Source organism: Gopherus evgoodei, chromosome 16, assembly GCF_007399415.2.
Source record: "Gopherus evgoodei ecotype Sinaloan lineage chromosome 16, rGopEvg1_v1.p, whole genome shotgun sequence".
Lineage (NCBI taxonomy): Eukaryota > Metazoa > Chordata > Testudines > Testudinidae > Gopherus > Gopherus evgoodei.
Genome location: NC_044337.1, coordinates 20940831 through 20955575, shown reverse-complemented (window position 1 = coordinate 20955575; position 14745 = coordinate 20940831). Strand labels below are relative to the sequence as shown.

Here is a 14745-nt window from a genome sequence, read left to right as displayed (position 1 = left end):
AAGGACATTTGTCCTGGTTGATCAAGCTGACAAGAGCAGACAGGACAAATGCCCAGTTTTGTCAAAAGGTTGGGATGGGCTGGGCAGGGTTTATAAAAGGGACCGTCCCGGGAGGTGGGCTGGGGGCCGCTGGCTCAGGGAATGGTACTGAGGCTACACTGGGAGATGTACATTGCCATTCTTAGACACAGAAGAATCTGATTAGGGGGGGAAGCGTTAGATTTGTAGTTTTAGGGACAGCTCACTAATCATTGGTCATTGGAGACTCCAGAGTACTTTCCCTGAGGCCTGGCTATATTCCACGCTGAGAAAAGACATTCTGCCCCTTTAAAAATTCCCTTCTGTAGGTTATGTGAGTCATGCTATTGGCTTCATTGACACTACTCAGGAGTAAATCAGTCAGGGTTTGGATAATTAATTAATCCTCAAAACACCCTGTAATGTAGGCAAATATTATTATTATTCCATTTAAAAGATGAGGAACTTGACACTGACCTTCACTGACTTGGCCAAAGCCTATGATGTCCATCACTGTGATAGCTGAATGTGAGTAAAACTAGGGTGCTTTTAGCTCCTGCCTCCCAGAATAAGATACTTGAATGTGAAGAAAAAACTGTGCTGAAAGTGCACAAAACTAAGAAGCATTTTAAAAGAAAGTCTTCCTAGCTTTTAATTACAGCTTTTCCTGTTAACAACCCTGTAGGTTTTAAAAGTTATTTCCGGATTAACAATCTCATACACTGTGTGTCTGCAAGGTTTCAGTCAGTTGGGACAACACATTTAGCCTGAACAGTTCCATGTTTATCTCTAGCCAGCTTCACTTTCTCCTTCCCATGCACAAGAGTCAGAAAGTGTTTTGGATTTTAGGTTGCAAGGGATTGCTTTACATTAATTTTTTTAAAAGTAATTGAATTTGATTTATTTTAAACCTTTCTAATAGGCTCTGTAAAACCTTTTTTCTTAAACACAAAGCTTAATGGCAGAAGCATGTAGTTGTGGCTAAATGGCAGGAAGTAAGATCTGAGTTCTCCCAGCTCTGCCACTGAATTGCTGGGTGACCTTGGGCAAGTCGCTTAACCTCTGTGCCGTGTTTTCTCTGTCTGTACAATGGAGTGTTCTGGGGCTTACTTCATGAATATTTTAAAGCATTTTGACATCCCCAGCAGGTGCTATAAAAGTGCAAAGTAGTATTAGGCATTTTAGGACTAAAACTTTTTGACAATGTCCTTTTAAGAATTCAACTGTACATAAATAGGGACATGAATCCCACGAAGTGGGTATTCACCCACAAAAGCTTATGCTCCAATACGTCTGTTAGTCTATAAGGTGCCACGGGACTCTTTGCTGGTTTTACAGATCCAGACTAACACAGCTACGCCTCTGATGCCTGAATAGAGACAGCCATACTATCTCAAACTCTCCCTGCATTATGTTACTGTCAGGTCTCTCAAGCTACTAGAAAATGTATTAATCAGCAGAGCATTGCAAACTTATTAGCACAGCAGTCTAAGTCTACCTTTAGACCAAACTTTCTACAATTATGGTACTGCTAACTATCTCATTCCCAGGCAAAGGATGAAGGCCAAATTACCCTGCTACTGTTAGTGACCTTTTAGAGATACTTAATATCATAGATCATTCAGAACCCTTTACAAAATGGAAATGTTCAGGTATCTGCTAAGCTTCATTTGCCTGGTCTATTCCTTGTAGATTGAAAGACGACACATTTTCTTCTTTCACTGGTCTCCCCTTCAGGCACAGACCATCCTCAGCACAACAGAACTGTCAGACTTACACTGCACAGATGTGATAAGGGAATGTGGACAGCCCGTACAAGGAAAGTCTATACTCCTGCACATCACTTTGCAATGCTGCCTAGGACAATCTAGGCCAAGGGGACTACAACTGCCAAACTCTACTAATCAAAACCCCCAAATAGTGGGAAGCAGAGCACGGAGCAGCTGTATTGATACTCCATGGTAGTGGAGGGAGAATTCCCTTTTCTCCTGCCACCCCCACTTGTAGAGTTTTCCTGCACCAAAGCCTGCTTGTTTATCATCTGATTACTCAGCAGGGGATAAATATTACCTTCATTTTACATTTATCACCACTTCTTTATTTAATAACATTGTGCAAAGTGTAAATACACGAGTAAGTTACAACCAAAGGCAGTTAGTGTGAATCTGTCTTCAGTGAGCTGAGAGCGGCTTTCCCAGAAACGCTGCTGGCGCCTCACAACTTTCCCAGCTGGGAGGCTTTCCGGAAGGAGCCGAGTAACCGCGACTTTCCAAAAGTCCTTTCGGGAAGGAGCTGAGTGACCGGCCGCGGAGGCTGCTCTGTGAACACCCCGGACCTTCCTGTGTGTTTGACTGAGCCAGTGCGGGGCCGTTTGGTTCTGGGGCTAAAAACCTGACTTCTGTTTTTTGAGAATTAAAAGCGGGGGCTGGTGTGTGGGGGGTGATGCTGAAGCATCCCGAGACCCCAGGACGGGCGTGCCATGTGACCTCCCTGCGGTGGCTCCCCCCCGCCAGCAGCCCGGGCTCGTTACACGGTGTCTGGGGCGGGCTTGACGGGGGCTCCCCGCAGCCACCCTTGGGCGGGGGCCAGACACCAGCATGGCGTGACGTCACTAACACCCCACAGTGACAGCGGTGGCTGCCAGACGTCCTGGCCTGGCTACCTCCTCTGTCGCCGCCCTCCCCCCGGGGGACTGCTCACAGGAGGCCACGGGGCGGACTTGCTAATTAGTCCCGCCCCTCACTTTACAGCAGCCAATCAGAAACGTGCAGGGGCCCGCCATTTTGTTTACCTTTTGCCAGACGCGAAAGGAGCCCCCTAGTTACGCCCAGCGTGGTTGCTAGGGGAGTTCTCGCGATACTGCTAGTCCCACACTCTCTCCCTCGGTTGGGTCGGGTCCCAAGATGGCGGAGGAGGCGCTGGAGCTCCTCGCCCGCGTGTCCCGGCTGGAGGAGCCGCTGGAGGAGCTGCGGGCCCTGGGGGTGGCCGTGCAGGCCCTGCCGCTGAGCGCTCTGAGGGAGCGGGCGCCCGACATCCGCCTCGGAAGCCTCTTCGCTCTGCTCAACGTGAACGACAGGTTGGGCGAGGCGGGCACCGCAGGAGGCGGCTGGGGTTCGGGGTGGGCGAGGCGGCATCACCGAGGTACGGGGGGCACCTCAGGAAGTGGGGCGCTATGCGGTGGGGGCGGGGCAGCGCTGTGCGGTGGGTGGGGGCCGAGGGTCGGGGGCTGTTATGGGGGGGCGCCTTGCGAGGTGGGGCCAGGCTGCTGTGGCACGTGCTGTTGCGGGGGGTGGTGCTCTGCTCCTCGCTTTCCGGCAGCCTGAGAGGCTGGGTGTCACTGTGTGACAGTCCTGTAGGCAGAGCCCAGCAGTGCAACAGCCCTGGGATCCTGGGACTCTCTCTGATCATGGCTCTGTCACTGAATCATTGTTTGGCCTGTGGCAGATCTTTTCTCTCTGCCATGGTCTCCCCATCTGTAACATGCGGATGAAACTCCATTAGGTGGTTGTGGGAGGAGCTGTTTGTTTACTGAATATAAACTATTGCGATTATCACTGCCAGGAAGTAGAATCAGGACAGTACAAAGTTGTTTTGCAAGTGCATAGGTCTGTAGTAGTAAAATCTAGATTATTCTGCAATATTCAGAATGGTGACAAAGCTTAGTTGGTGGGAAATAGCCACAGGGTTTTTTGTGTGGTACAGAGTTGTTTCTGTTTGCCTTAAATTACTCTTTAGCTAAGGCTGAGGTCCCCAAACCGGGGTGTCCCCCTCTAAGGGGGCATGGAGCAACGTTTGGGGGGCACAGCTGAGGCCTGGGGGAGCCCCCATGGGAAGTGCCCTTTGGCTGCTGACCTCAGCTCCCAGCCCAGGGCCCTGGCTGTTGACCATGTGCCCAGGGCCCCAGCTAGGGCTCTTCTCCCAGTCCTGTCCACAGCTGTGGCTGCAGCCTTGGCTCCCTTACCCCTGTCCATGTCGTCCTCCCTCCCCCTTGAAGCCTTGGCCCCAATCCTGGGGTGTGTGTGTACACGGACAGGGGTAAGAGAAGGTGTGACTCTAAAATGTTTGGGGAGCACTGATCTAAGGTCTGTTTTTCCTTCCCCTGCAAACAGAGAACAGGTTGCTTTATGTGTTTCTATCTTGGAGCGGTTTCTTCAGGCAGTGGATCCATTGTATGTAATCCAGAACTTCAGAGAAGAACTTCAAAAAGGACTCTTTCATCCCGATGATTCAGTTAAACTTCTTACTATAGCTCAGGTATGGACCATAACTCCTGTATTGAAATAGTAAATAATAGGTTAGATCTTTGACCATTCTTGGCTAGTTTTAATCTATTACCAATTTTTTTTATTACAGTTTAATTCTTTACCTCCCAGTATCAAAGTAGCACAAAAGCACTGTATTGCTACTTGTATATAGTTTCTAGTTAGAAATCCTACATAAACTTGTTGAAATTCTTCATGTTGATGTTTTGCGTCTGGTGGAAACAAACTAATCCTATATGTTCAACTGAATTTTTAGGTTGGAAGAATAGTTGAAAATTCAGATGCCGTTAGAGAAATTCTCAATAATCCTGAATTACTAAGGCAAATCATTTATTGCATTGGTGGAGAGAAAATAGCTGTAGCTAAAGAGGTAAGTGTTGCAAACAATACATGCTTTTTTCTTTTTCACACTAATTGAAAGGTTCAAAGTATCTTATGTTGTATCTACAATGTCTGAGTTAGCAGCCTTGATTATTCTTGGATAATAGAGCAGTGGGGCTTGGATAGCCCAGGAGACTGGGATCAGCCTTGGGGTAAAAATTCCAAAAGCATCTAAGTGTCTTAGGCTCTGAAGTCACTTTAGGTAAAATCTTCTAACATACCCGTGTCGTTGCTGTCTGGTAACTCTCCTCTGTGAAGTGAATTGATGTGGTCTCTTGTCTGACTCCTGAAGGATTTGTTCACATCACAGAAACCAGCATAACTAGCACTCTTGCCAGTCTCAGCAGAGAGACCAATATTTTTCAGTCTTCTCCCATTGATAAAGCCTAGCTCTAGATGTCTTATGTATTATTTAGCCTACTGGAAAAGAACAGGTCAACTGACTCTTATTGTCTTGCTTTTTCATTCTACAGTTGGTTCTGCTACTGTGTGTCTGTATTATCACAAACCACTGCGTTTATTTGTAGGCTATCAAATCACTGTCGAGAATAGCACAGACTCAAGATGGGCTGGAGGCTTTATTTGCAAGCAGTTTTTTAGTTGACATGAAAAATGTCATGGCAACAAGTGATGTTGTACGATATAGAGTATATGAGGTAAGAGCAATGTAGTTCTTGGTATTTTTTACAGGGCACCATGACTCTCGTGCATTGTAATTCAGAATGGGGTGTTTGTGAGATGGAACTTATCTGTCATTTTTAACTGACTTGAAAATTTTTATACTTTTCTGGAAGGAAGAAAGATGGGGAGGGGGTGGGAAAGGAGCATACTGTAATTCTTTATGAAATTATGAATCACAGTCCGTCCGTCCCCTGTCCCTCCCACCCCCAAACCTCAAAGGGTTTTGAAATGGTGGGATGAAGGTCTAGAGGATATTTATGGGCTGTTCCCTATTACATTTTGGTTTTAAATTATGGTGGATGGGGGCCCAGAGCCTAGGATGGGCACCTATAGATATCACTATAAATCAAATACAAAATACAGGTGCATCTCTTTAAAAAAAGAATGGGGAATAGGGATGGTAAATCACTGCCATGGGTTAACATTTGAAGCCCTTGTGGAAATGAGTTCTTTGGGGCGGGGGAAGAAGGGTGTGGATTTAAAATAAGAGCTAGACACTAGGACTGTCAGGCAATTAAAAAAATTAATTGTGCGATTAATCGCACTGTTAATAATAGAATACCATTGTTTAAATATTTTTGCATGTGTTCTATATTTTCAGATGTTTTCAGTTGCAACACAGAATTCAAAGTGTACAGTGCTCACTTTATATTTATTTTTGATAACAAATATTTGCACTGTAAAAAAACCAAAAGAATAGTATTTTTCAATTCATCTAATGCAAGTACTGTTTTGCAATCTTTTTCATGAAAGATGAATGTATAAATGTAGAATTATGTACAAAAAGTAACTACATTCAAAAATAAAACAAATTAAAACCTTAGAACCTACAAGTCCGCTCAGTCCTACTTCAGTCACTCAGACAAACAAGTTTGGTTATAATTTGTAGGAGATAATGCTGCTCACATCTTGTTTACGATGTCACCTGAAAGTGAGAACAGGCGTTTGCGTGGCGCTGTTATACCTGGGTCGCAAGATATTTACGTGCCAGATGCACTAAAGATTCATATGGCTCTTCATGCTTCAACCACCATTGCAGAAGACATGCGTCCATGCTGATGATGGATTCTGCTCAATAACAGTCCAAAGCAGAGCGGACCGACGCATGTTCATTTTCATTGTCTGAGTCATATGCCTCCAGCAGAAGGTTGGGTGGTTCGGGCTCTGTAGTTTCTGCATTGGAGTGTTGCTCTTTTAAGACTTCTGAAAGCAATCTCTACACCTTGTCCCTCTCAGATTTTGGAAGGCACTTCAGATTCTTAAACCTTGGGTTGAGTGCTGTAGCTATCCTTAGAAATCTCACATAGGTACCTTTGTGTTTTGTCAATCTGCTGTGAAAGTGTTCTTAAAACGAACGTGTGATGGGTCATCATCTGAGATTGCTATAACATGAAACATATGGTAGAATGTGAGTAAAACAGAACAGGAGACATACAGTTCTCCCCGAAGGAGTTCAGTCACAAATTTAATGAACGCATTATTTTTTTTAATAAGCATCGGCATGTCCTCTGGAATGATGGCCGAAGCATGAAGGGGCATATGAATCTTTAGCATATCTGGCATGTAAATACCTTGCAATGCTGGCTGCAAAAGTTCCATGCAAACGTCTGTTCTCACTTTCAGGTGACATTGTAAATTAGAAGTGGTCAGCAGTATCTCCCGTAAATGTAAACAAACTTGTTTGTCTTAGTAGTTGGCTGAACAAGAAGTAGGACTGAGTGAACTTGTAGGCTCTAAATAATTTTACATTTTGTTTCTGAGTGCAGTTATGTAACCAAAAAAAAAATCTACATTTGTAAGTTACACTTTCACGATAAAGAGATTGCACTATAGTACTTGTATGAGGTGAATTGAAAAATATTATTTTTGTTTATCATTTTTACAGTGCAAATATTTGTAATAAAAATAATAAAACGTGAGCACTGTACACAGTATTCGGTGTTGTAATAGAAATCAATATATTTGAAAATGTAGAAAACATGTTAAAATGTTTAAATTTCAATTGGTATTCTATTGTTTAATAGTGTGATTAATCACAATTTTTTAATCAGTTAATTTTTTTTTAGTTAATCGTGTGAGTTAATGGCGATTAATTGACTGTCCTACTAGGTACATTAGAATAGGTTTATAACTTCAGGTACGTGGGTAGCAAAGGAGCAGTCACAGAGCTTAAACGTGTGAGGAAGAAACAAAGGGAGTGGAGAGGCTGGCATTTTTAGCAGAGCAAAGTGGGGGAAAAAGCAGGATGTAAGAAGAAAGCAAAAGAACATACTGCAGTCTGAAGACTTATCAGTGAAATAAGCTTTTAAAGCAGGATGGGGGTTAATAAATAATGTTTTCAGGCAAAACTTCTGTTTGGAATATATAACGTATAGGTCTGTATAACTTTATAAACAATGCAGTGTGCGAGCACTCACTCTTACGCAAATGCTTGTGTACACTTGTCCTTCCTGTGCTTATGTTTTAGTTAGTTGTTGAGATTTCTTCGGTGTCTGCAGATTCTTTGAATTACTGTGCAAACAGTGGATTAATATCTGAGCTAATTGAAGAACTGACTGGAGATGATGTGCTGGTCAGGTATGTTGACAGTGAGATTATTTTCAAAAGCAGATTGTACTTAAATTGTTTTTCTAGACAAGGATCCATAAAAAAATATTTAAAAGGCGTTGGATAACAACTGTATTCTAACTGGGGGGGGGGGTGTATAGGAAATCATAACTCTGTTCATGTTTATTTGATTTTGTAGTGCTAGTCCAAACAAGCACAAGAAGCTGTACTGGAGAGAATTGAACACTGACAAAATACTGATTTTAACTAAATTTGAAAGTAAAGTTGATTCTGGATTGGGGTTTCACTTTGATTATCTTAGTTTGATCATTTAATCAGAGATGCATGCAGGTCCTCACCCCCCACATCCTCACAAGTCAGGTCAATTATTTTTAAAAATTTAGTTGGCAGAATTTAAGTGATAATACTTCTGTTTTAAACTCTTTGGGATATGGCCATGTCTTTCTGTTGTTGTACTGTGCCTAGTGTATTAGAACTGTGCTCCTGATTGCAGTCTTTGGGTACTATTGCAATATAAATATTAGGAGCATGTTAGCTTTAGAATGACAACTGTGAAAGATTAAAACATATTTTCTTTATCAATCTCTTGAGATTATCTAGATATTTAGGTTACTTTAAAAAGGATATGAACTAGGCCAGATGAGCATTTATTCTTTATCTTCTGTAGAGCTACCAGTATAGAGATGGTGACCTCATTGGCATACACTAAGCATGGACGTCAATATCTTGCCCAACAAGGAATCATTGATAAAATTTCCAATATAATCATTGGGGCAGATTCTGATCCTTTCTCAGGCTTCTATTTGCCAGGTGATGTTATGCATTGATTGTTTCCAGCATTGTGTAATGTTGTCCACCTCTAAAGAACTGTTAGACTAAGGGCTTTGAGCCTTTTGTCCTGAGAGGAAATGTGTATTTTTGATAGTAAGAATGTTATAAATGTATATGTACCTGAAATGTTTATGAATGGTCTAAAACATGATTGTCTCCTTTACATAAGGGCACTGGAAAAAGATAAGTTACAGGGACACTGTCAGGTATAGTAGGCACACAGCTGAGGAATTGCTCTTGTCTTGCTAAGCAAGATATTAAAAGGACCCTAACAACTGGAAACCTAGTCAGTTTAAAAAATGTAAATTCAAAGAAGTTTGAGGTACTCCACTGCCCAGAGATGACTGAAAAAACACAAAAACTAGCAATTATATTTTTACTGTTTTTTTTTAAATGTAAGTTTTCATCTCTGTTGCTGTGTGAAACTCCTGCACGAGTGGAAGAAACTCTGCATCTTACAAAATTTTAGTGTATAGTAGAAAAACCCAACAACCACTCTTTCATTTTCTCCAGTATTTCAGTTTATAGTGTTCTGAAGTGTTACTTGCAGTAAAAGAACGTCTTTAAAAAAATCTTCTGGTAGAAATAATTTTGTTTCTCTTCAAGTTGGGATATCCCTTTTAATAGAAATGTTCTCCTGAACTTTTATTGAGAGTGAAACTTTTTTTTTTGAGACTCAGAAAATGAGACTGACTAGTCCTGTTTTCATTGTCCAAGGTGATTGAAATGAGAAGCAAACATCATAAATAATTTTAATATCTAAGGTGTTAGTGACTTAAGGAAATTTTTTTTTTAAATATTACTTTTAACCTGTCAGTGTCTCTTATAGAAAGTACTAGTCTTTTTAAATGGGTAGTGGTCAGGAAAGGACTGGGGAATATGAATGAACTACATCCTGTTTGAACATTGAGCAACTGCAATTTGATCTGAAATTCAGGATCCAACCACCTATAATTGTGTAACTTTTATGTGGAACTCGGTGGTGCTTGGGTCAGCGCATTTATTAGTAGATTGACTTCTTTGTTTGTGTGAAATAGACACCTTTGCCTGTACAGCTTCAGCAGAGAGGTGATGGATTAAGTGAGTGATGGAAAATTAACTCTTTTACTTTTAGAGCAAAGTTGAAGTATACTGTGGGGGCATGTCTAAGCTGGGATAAGAGAGTTACAAAAACACCACCACTTAACAGATATCTAGACAAGGCTAAGAGATTTTGAGCATGCAGGAGTAGTTTGCACTGCCTCTGCTTGTGCTATACACATTTGTTTTAAAAAATACTGACTTTATCTAGTGGTGTCCTTTCACAGTCATACCACCTTTTTACAGCTGAACAATTTTATCTTCAACACATTTCTTTAATTATGCCATTCGTGTGAAAGTTTTTTGGTATCTTTTCCTGGTTTTGACTTGAAATTATGTTACTGAAGTTATTTTTCCTTTCTGTTGAATGTTTCTTGCTTTGCTTTTGGTAGGATTTGTAAAATTTTTTGGAAATCTGGCTATTGTAGACAGCCCACAGCAGATCTGTGAACGATATCCCATCTTTATGGAAAAAGTATTTGGAATGGCTGAAGGCCATGACCCAACCATGATTGGAGTAGCTGTGGACACGCTTGCAATCCTGGGATCAAATGTGGAAGGAAAACAGGTTTTACAGAAAGCTGGTTTGCATCAAGTTTTTTCCTTTATATCCTAATAGACAGAGGAGTGCTTACTGAGGAACTTTCACACTCAGAAGTGGGGAAAGGGACCTTAAAATATATTTACTTACCAAAGATTTCTATTTGTTGTAATAGCTGAAAAGCACCAGGATAATAATTTTCTATTCGCAGTCTCTCTCTTTAATTTTGGTAGAGTGTGGGAGAATAGGGGAAGAGGAGCCTAATATATATGGCATTACTGGCTGTGATCAAACCATGTTCATGAAACACATGGCAGTATCAGAGCTGCAGCTTGGGCTGTCAGCTAGAATTCCTCGTATTGCGGTGAGCAGCATAATGCAAGTCCACAACAGCACTGTAATTTTAGGAAATGTTTATCTTTCTTCCGTGATGATATGCTTTCTTAAAAAGGACAAAGAAAGTACAGCCATGTAATATACATCTGTTGCATACAGGCATAGATGAATATGCTTTTGTGTGTCTCCTGGTAACATCACTTTGTTTTTGAAGTTTATAGGACTTCTTTTAGTATAAGATGAAATGGCTGACCAAAATGGCCCAAAGGACTTGAAATGAGATACAGAAGTTTTTTCACTACTGGTTCAAATCTAACCCAGTTTGGAGAAAGTCCATACCAACAGATGGCAGCTATATGTATTGTCAGTATAGTATATCTGAAACTGCTCTTGCTCAGGCTGTGCCTCCCAGCACTCTTCTTTCTCTAGCATTTAATTCAGTCTACTGTAATACTGATAACTTGACATGATACAGAAGTTACTGGAGATTTTATTAGTATGTTGGGAGTATGCATGACAAATGAAAATTTCTTAATGTTTTTATTTTCAAAGGGAGTAGATTTCAACAGCTGTTAAACAGAATAGGGCACCAGGCAAAGAATCCACCAGCAGAGCTAAGACTTCGATGTTTGGATGCCATATCATCTCTTCTTTACTTGCCAGTAAGTTGTTTGAAATATAGAGAAATGACACAATTGTGTGTTTTATAGAGGCTAAGCCAAGGATTCTTAATAGTTTGTTTTTGTAATGAACTCTTTAAACTTTTATTTAAAAAAAATACTATATTTGCTGGAGAAGAGTAAGATTGTGGTTTTAATTCATGTAAGTGAAGTGTGCATGCTTAGCAGATACATGATAACATTTCTGCTAAACAGTAGCTGTTTTCAGTGTTCAGAATACAAAGTTCTAAAGTTCCATGAAATTGTCACTTTGCTCAGAATAGGACAACTTTACAATGAAAAAGAAAGTGCATGTAGCATAATACTTGTAGTTTTACAATGTCCCTTTAAGCCACTTGAACACCAGAATGTAATATTTCGGTTGTGTAACCCACCCCACTTAACGTACATAGAAATCGTTTCAAGATTTTTTTCATTTGAGTGAAGCATCCTCATTTAAACGTCCCCTGCAGCGTTGTGAATTTCAGCAGCAGTAGTAATAGTGAAACTCCTAAGAATCCATGAGAAAATTCTACCCTCCAAACTGAGTGAAATACAAAAAGTGAACTGCATAAGTGGGGAAAAGTAAATTTGATACTTAAAATTATTTGTTTAAACTGCTATTGGCTAGGTGACTTAGTTTTAATTGATTTTTTTCCTTTATAATTTTCCTGACTCTTGAGAACGAATATTAAAAATGCAAAAACTATTCATTACAATGTTTCTAGCCTCTTTAATACTTTCTCTCCATGTGTAGCCAGACCAGCAAACAGAAGACCTGCTAGGAATGACTGAATCCTGGTTTGCTGCCTTGTCTAGCCAGCCATTGGAACTCTTCAGGAGTATTAGTACTCAGCCATTCCCTGATCTCCACTGTGGGGCTTTAAGAGTGTTTACTGTAAGTTTCCTTTTTAAAAAGAAATGAGACCAGAAGTTGTAAATTCCTTTCCTAGTGATAACATCAAGTTGTTATAATGTGTGTACATATTATCTTTGTAGACTGACTTCTGTATACAAATCTATGGTGAGAGATATTTCAGCTTGTCTTCAGTGTCCAACCCTCATACATCAGACCGAAACCCAAACTGAATCCAAACTGGGCATCAAACGAGTCTGGTGTGCACTTTATGTCCTCTTGTAAACTAAAAAATAAATTCAGTTTTAGCCTCTCCTCATTGTTTGGTGCCACAAAAGTGATGATCCACAATCCTTTTACAATCTAAAGGGGAAAAATAACTCTAGAATCTGTTTAGTATTAAAATATTACTGCTTGATTGGAGAGCCACAGTGTCGTCTTCTAGGCTCCATCCTCAGGTTGCCAGATTGCATATCCAATTTCAGTTATATTCTCATCCCAGACCATTGCTGAACAATCAATGTATTAGCATATTTAAAAATCCAATCCTGATCATTTTTCTTCTTTCTTAATGTTTAGGCTATTGCAAACCAACCATGGGCACAGAAACTGATGCTTGACAGTCCAGGATTTGTGGAATATATTGTAGACAGATCTGTGGAACCTGACAAAGCTTCAAAGGATGCCAAATATGAACTGGTCAAGGCCCTTGTAAATTCCAAAACAATAGCTGAAATATTTGGAAACCAGTACTACTTAAGGCTGAGGGCTTATCTGCATGAAGGTCCTTATTATGTTAAGGCTGTTTCTACTACTGCTGTGGAAGGGGCAGAATAATATCAGCGTAATCACATTTTTTCCTTTTTAGCAATCCATTGTTAGTGGAGCAGTGATTGGTCCAAAATGGCTACAGTTTAGGGGCTCTAACCTCATGAAAGAAACTTTAGAAAGCATTTGACTCAGTTGTTTTAATCTGAAAATAACTAAGAGTCAGGAGAGTAATTCTCAAACAGTGGTAGGGCACTTTAAAGTATCATGCTGTATATAAAACTGCTTCCTGTACATTTATTATAATATTTTGATATAACATTGTCTAATTGACTGACCTAAGCAGTTTAGTTTATTAAAATTACACTAGCTACTTTTGGGGGCTTTCATGCCTACAGGAGATGGTGCAAAAATAATTAGTGTTTTTTGTTTGTTTCTCCCCCCCCGCCTCCCCCCCCCCAGTTTGCTGGATGTAAGTCTTGTATAAACAAACAGTTCTCAATGTTGTTTACATCTTATGGGGAAAGTGAACATGGAAAATCTTAAGTTTTTAAAGATACTATCTGATAAAGTGAGTGTTAAACCAAATTGGAAGCTGCCCCCCCCCTTTTTTTTTAACCTTTATCTTTGTACTGCAATTAAAATAATTTTGTTTAAGAGGACGTTGCATGAACCACAGTCTGTTAGTCAATCTGTTTGCTTAGAAACCAAATTTTAAATAGATTTTACTGTCATTTTGATCAAAAATTGATCTCTTAATTTTAAAAGTTACCACTTTTAAACTAACATCACCAAAGTTCAGATATAATTTAAATAAAAGTGATAAGAGCATAAAGCCTTCTGTTTAAGGACATAAATTTAGCCATGGAGAAGTAACTCATGGCTGTAGCCCAGGGATTGGCAACTTTTGGCGTGCGGCCTGCCAGGGAAATCTGTTGGTGGCCCAGGATGGTTTGTTTACCTGCAGCATCTGCAGGTCTGGCTGATCGCAGCTCCCACTGACTGCGGTTCGCTGCTCCAGGCCAATGGGAGCCGCAGGAAGTGGCGGCTGGTAAGTCCCTTGGCCCGTGCTGCTTTCCACAGCCCCCATTGGCCTGGCACGGAGAGCTGCGGCCAATGGGAGCTGCGATCGGCCGAACCTGCGGACGTTGCAGGAAAACAAACCATCCCGACCCGCCAGGGTACTTACCCTGGCAAGCAGCATGCCAAAGGTTGCCAGTCCCTGCTATATCCTATTATAATTTGGTATACCGTATAGGTTTTACACATTCTCTGAAGAACAGTTTGACTATTATGGAGGACAGGATTTCAGACTAGATGGGCCATGTAATGTATTTTGGTTCACAAATCAAGACTATTATATGTTTTTTGTCTTCTGTCTTATTTTAGACCATGAATTATGTATTATTTTTAGTTCTAAGAATATAAAATAAAATATGTGGAATACTCAAAAAATGTATTAAATGAAAATGAAGGAAACCACAGGAAACATTAATAAAAATGTCAAGTTGGATATCTGTACAGAAGTAGCTTGTTCATTTCCCTGCCCCCCAAATCAGGGCTAATGAATAGGATGCCTTGGTTGCACTGCAGCACGCCTCTGGCTGAGCCAGGGAGAAATGGCGTTGGGCTGCAGAGGAAACAACATCCAGCTGTCTGCTGCCAGATGAGTGCTGTGGTGCAGGACCTTTTAATGGTGAGGCGAGGTGCAAGAGGACTTAGAAAAGCTAGAGTGTTAGGGGGCTGGAGAGGAAGGATAATGAG

The 14745-nt window shown here is 40.9% G+C and overlaps 1 protein-coding gene across 1 annotated transcript; it reads left to right on the top strand.

The window, feature by feature from the left end:
* The first annotated feature begins 2852 nt into the window (after positions 1 to 2852).
* Positions 2853 to 14000, top strand: PSMD5 (proteasome 26S subunit, non-ATPase 5). Its single transcript, XM_030536138.1, has 10 exons — positions 2853 to 3094; positions 4128 to 4272; positions 4537 to 4650; positions 5189 to 5317; positions 7810 to 7919; positions 8578 to 8720; positions 10214 to 10405; positions 11251 to 11360; positions 12115 to 12255; positions 12793 to 14000. The coding sequence occupies exons 1-10, from the start codon at positions 2922 to 2924 to the stop codon at positions 13048 to 13050; spliced, it is 1515 nt and encodes a 504-aa protein (XP_030391998.1). The 5' UTR covers positions 2853 to 2921; the 3' UTR covers positions 13051 to 14000.
* Positions 14001 to 14745: the final 745 nt, after the last annotated feature.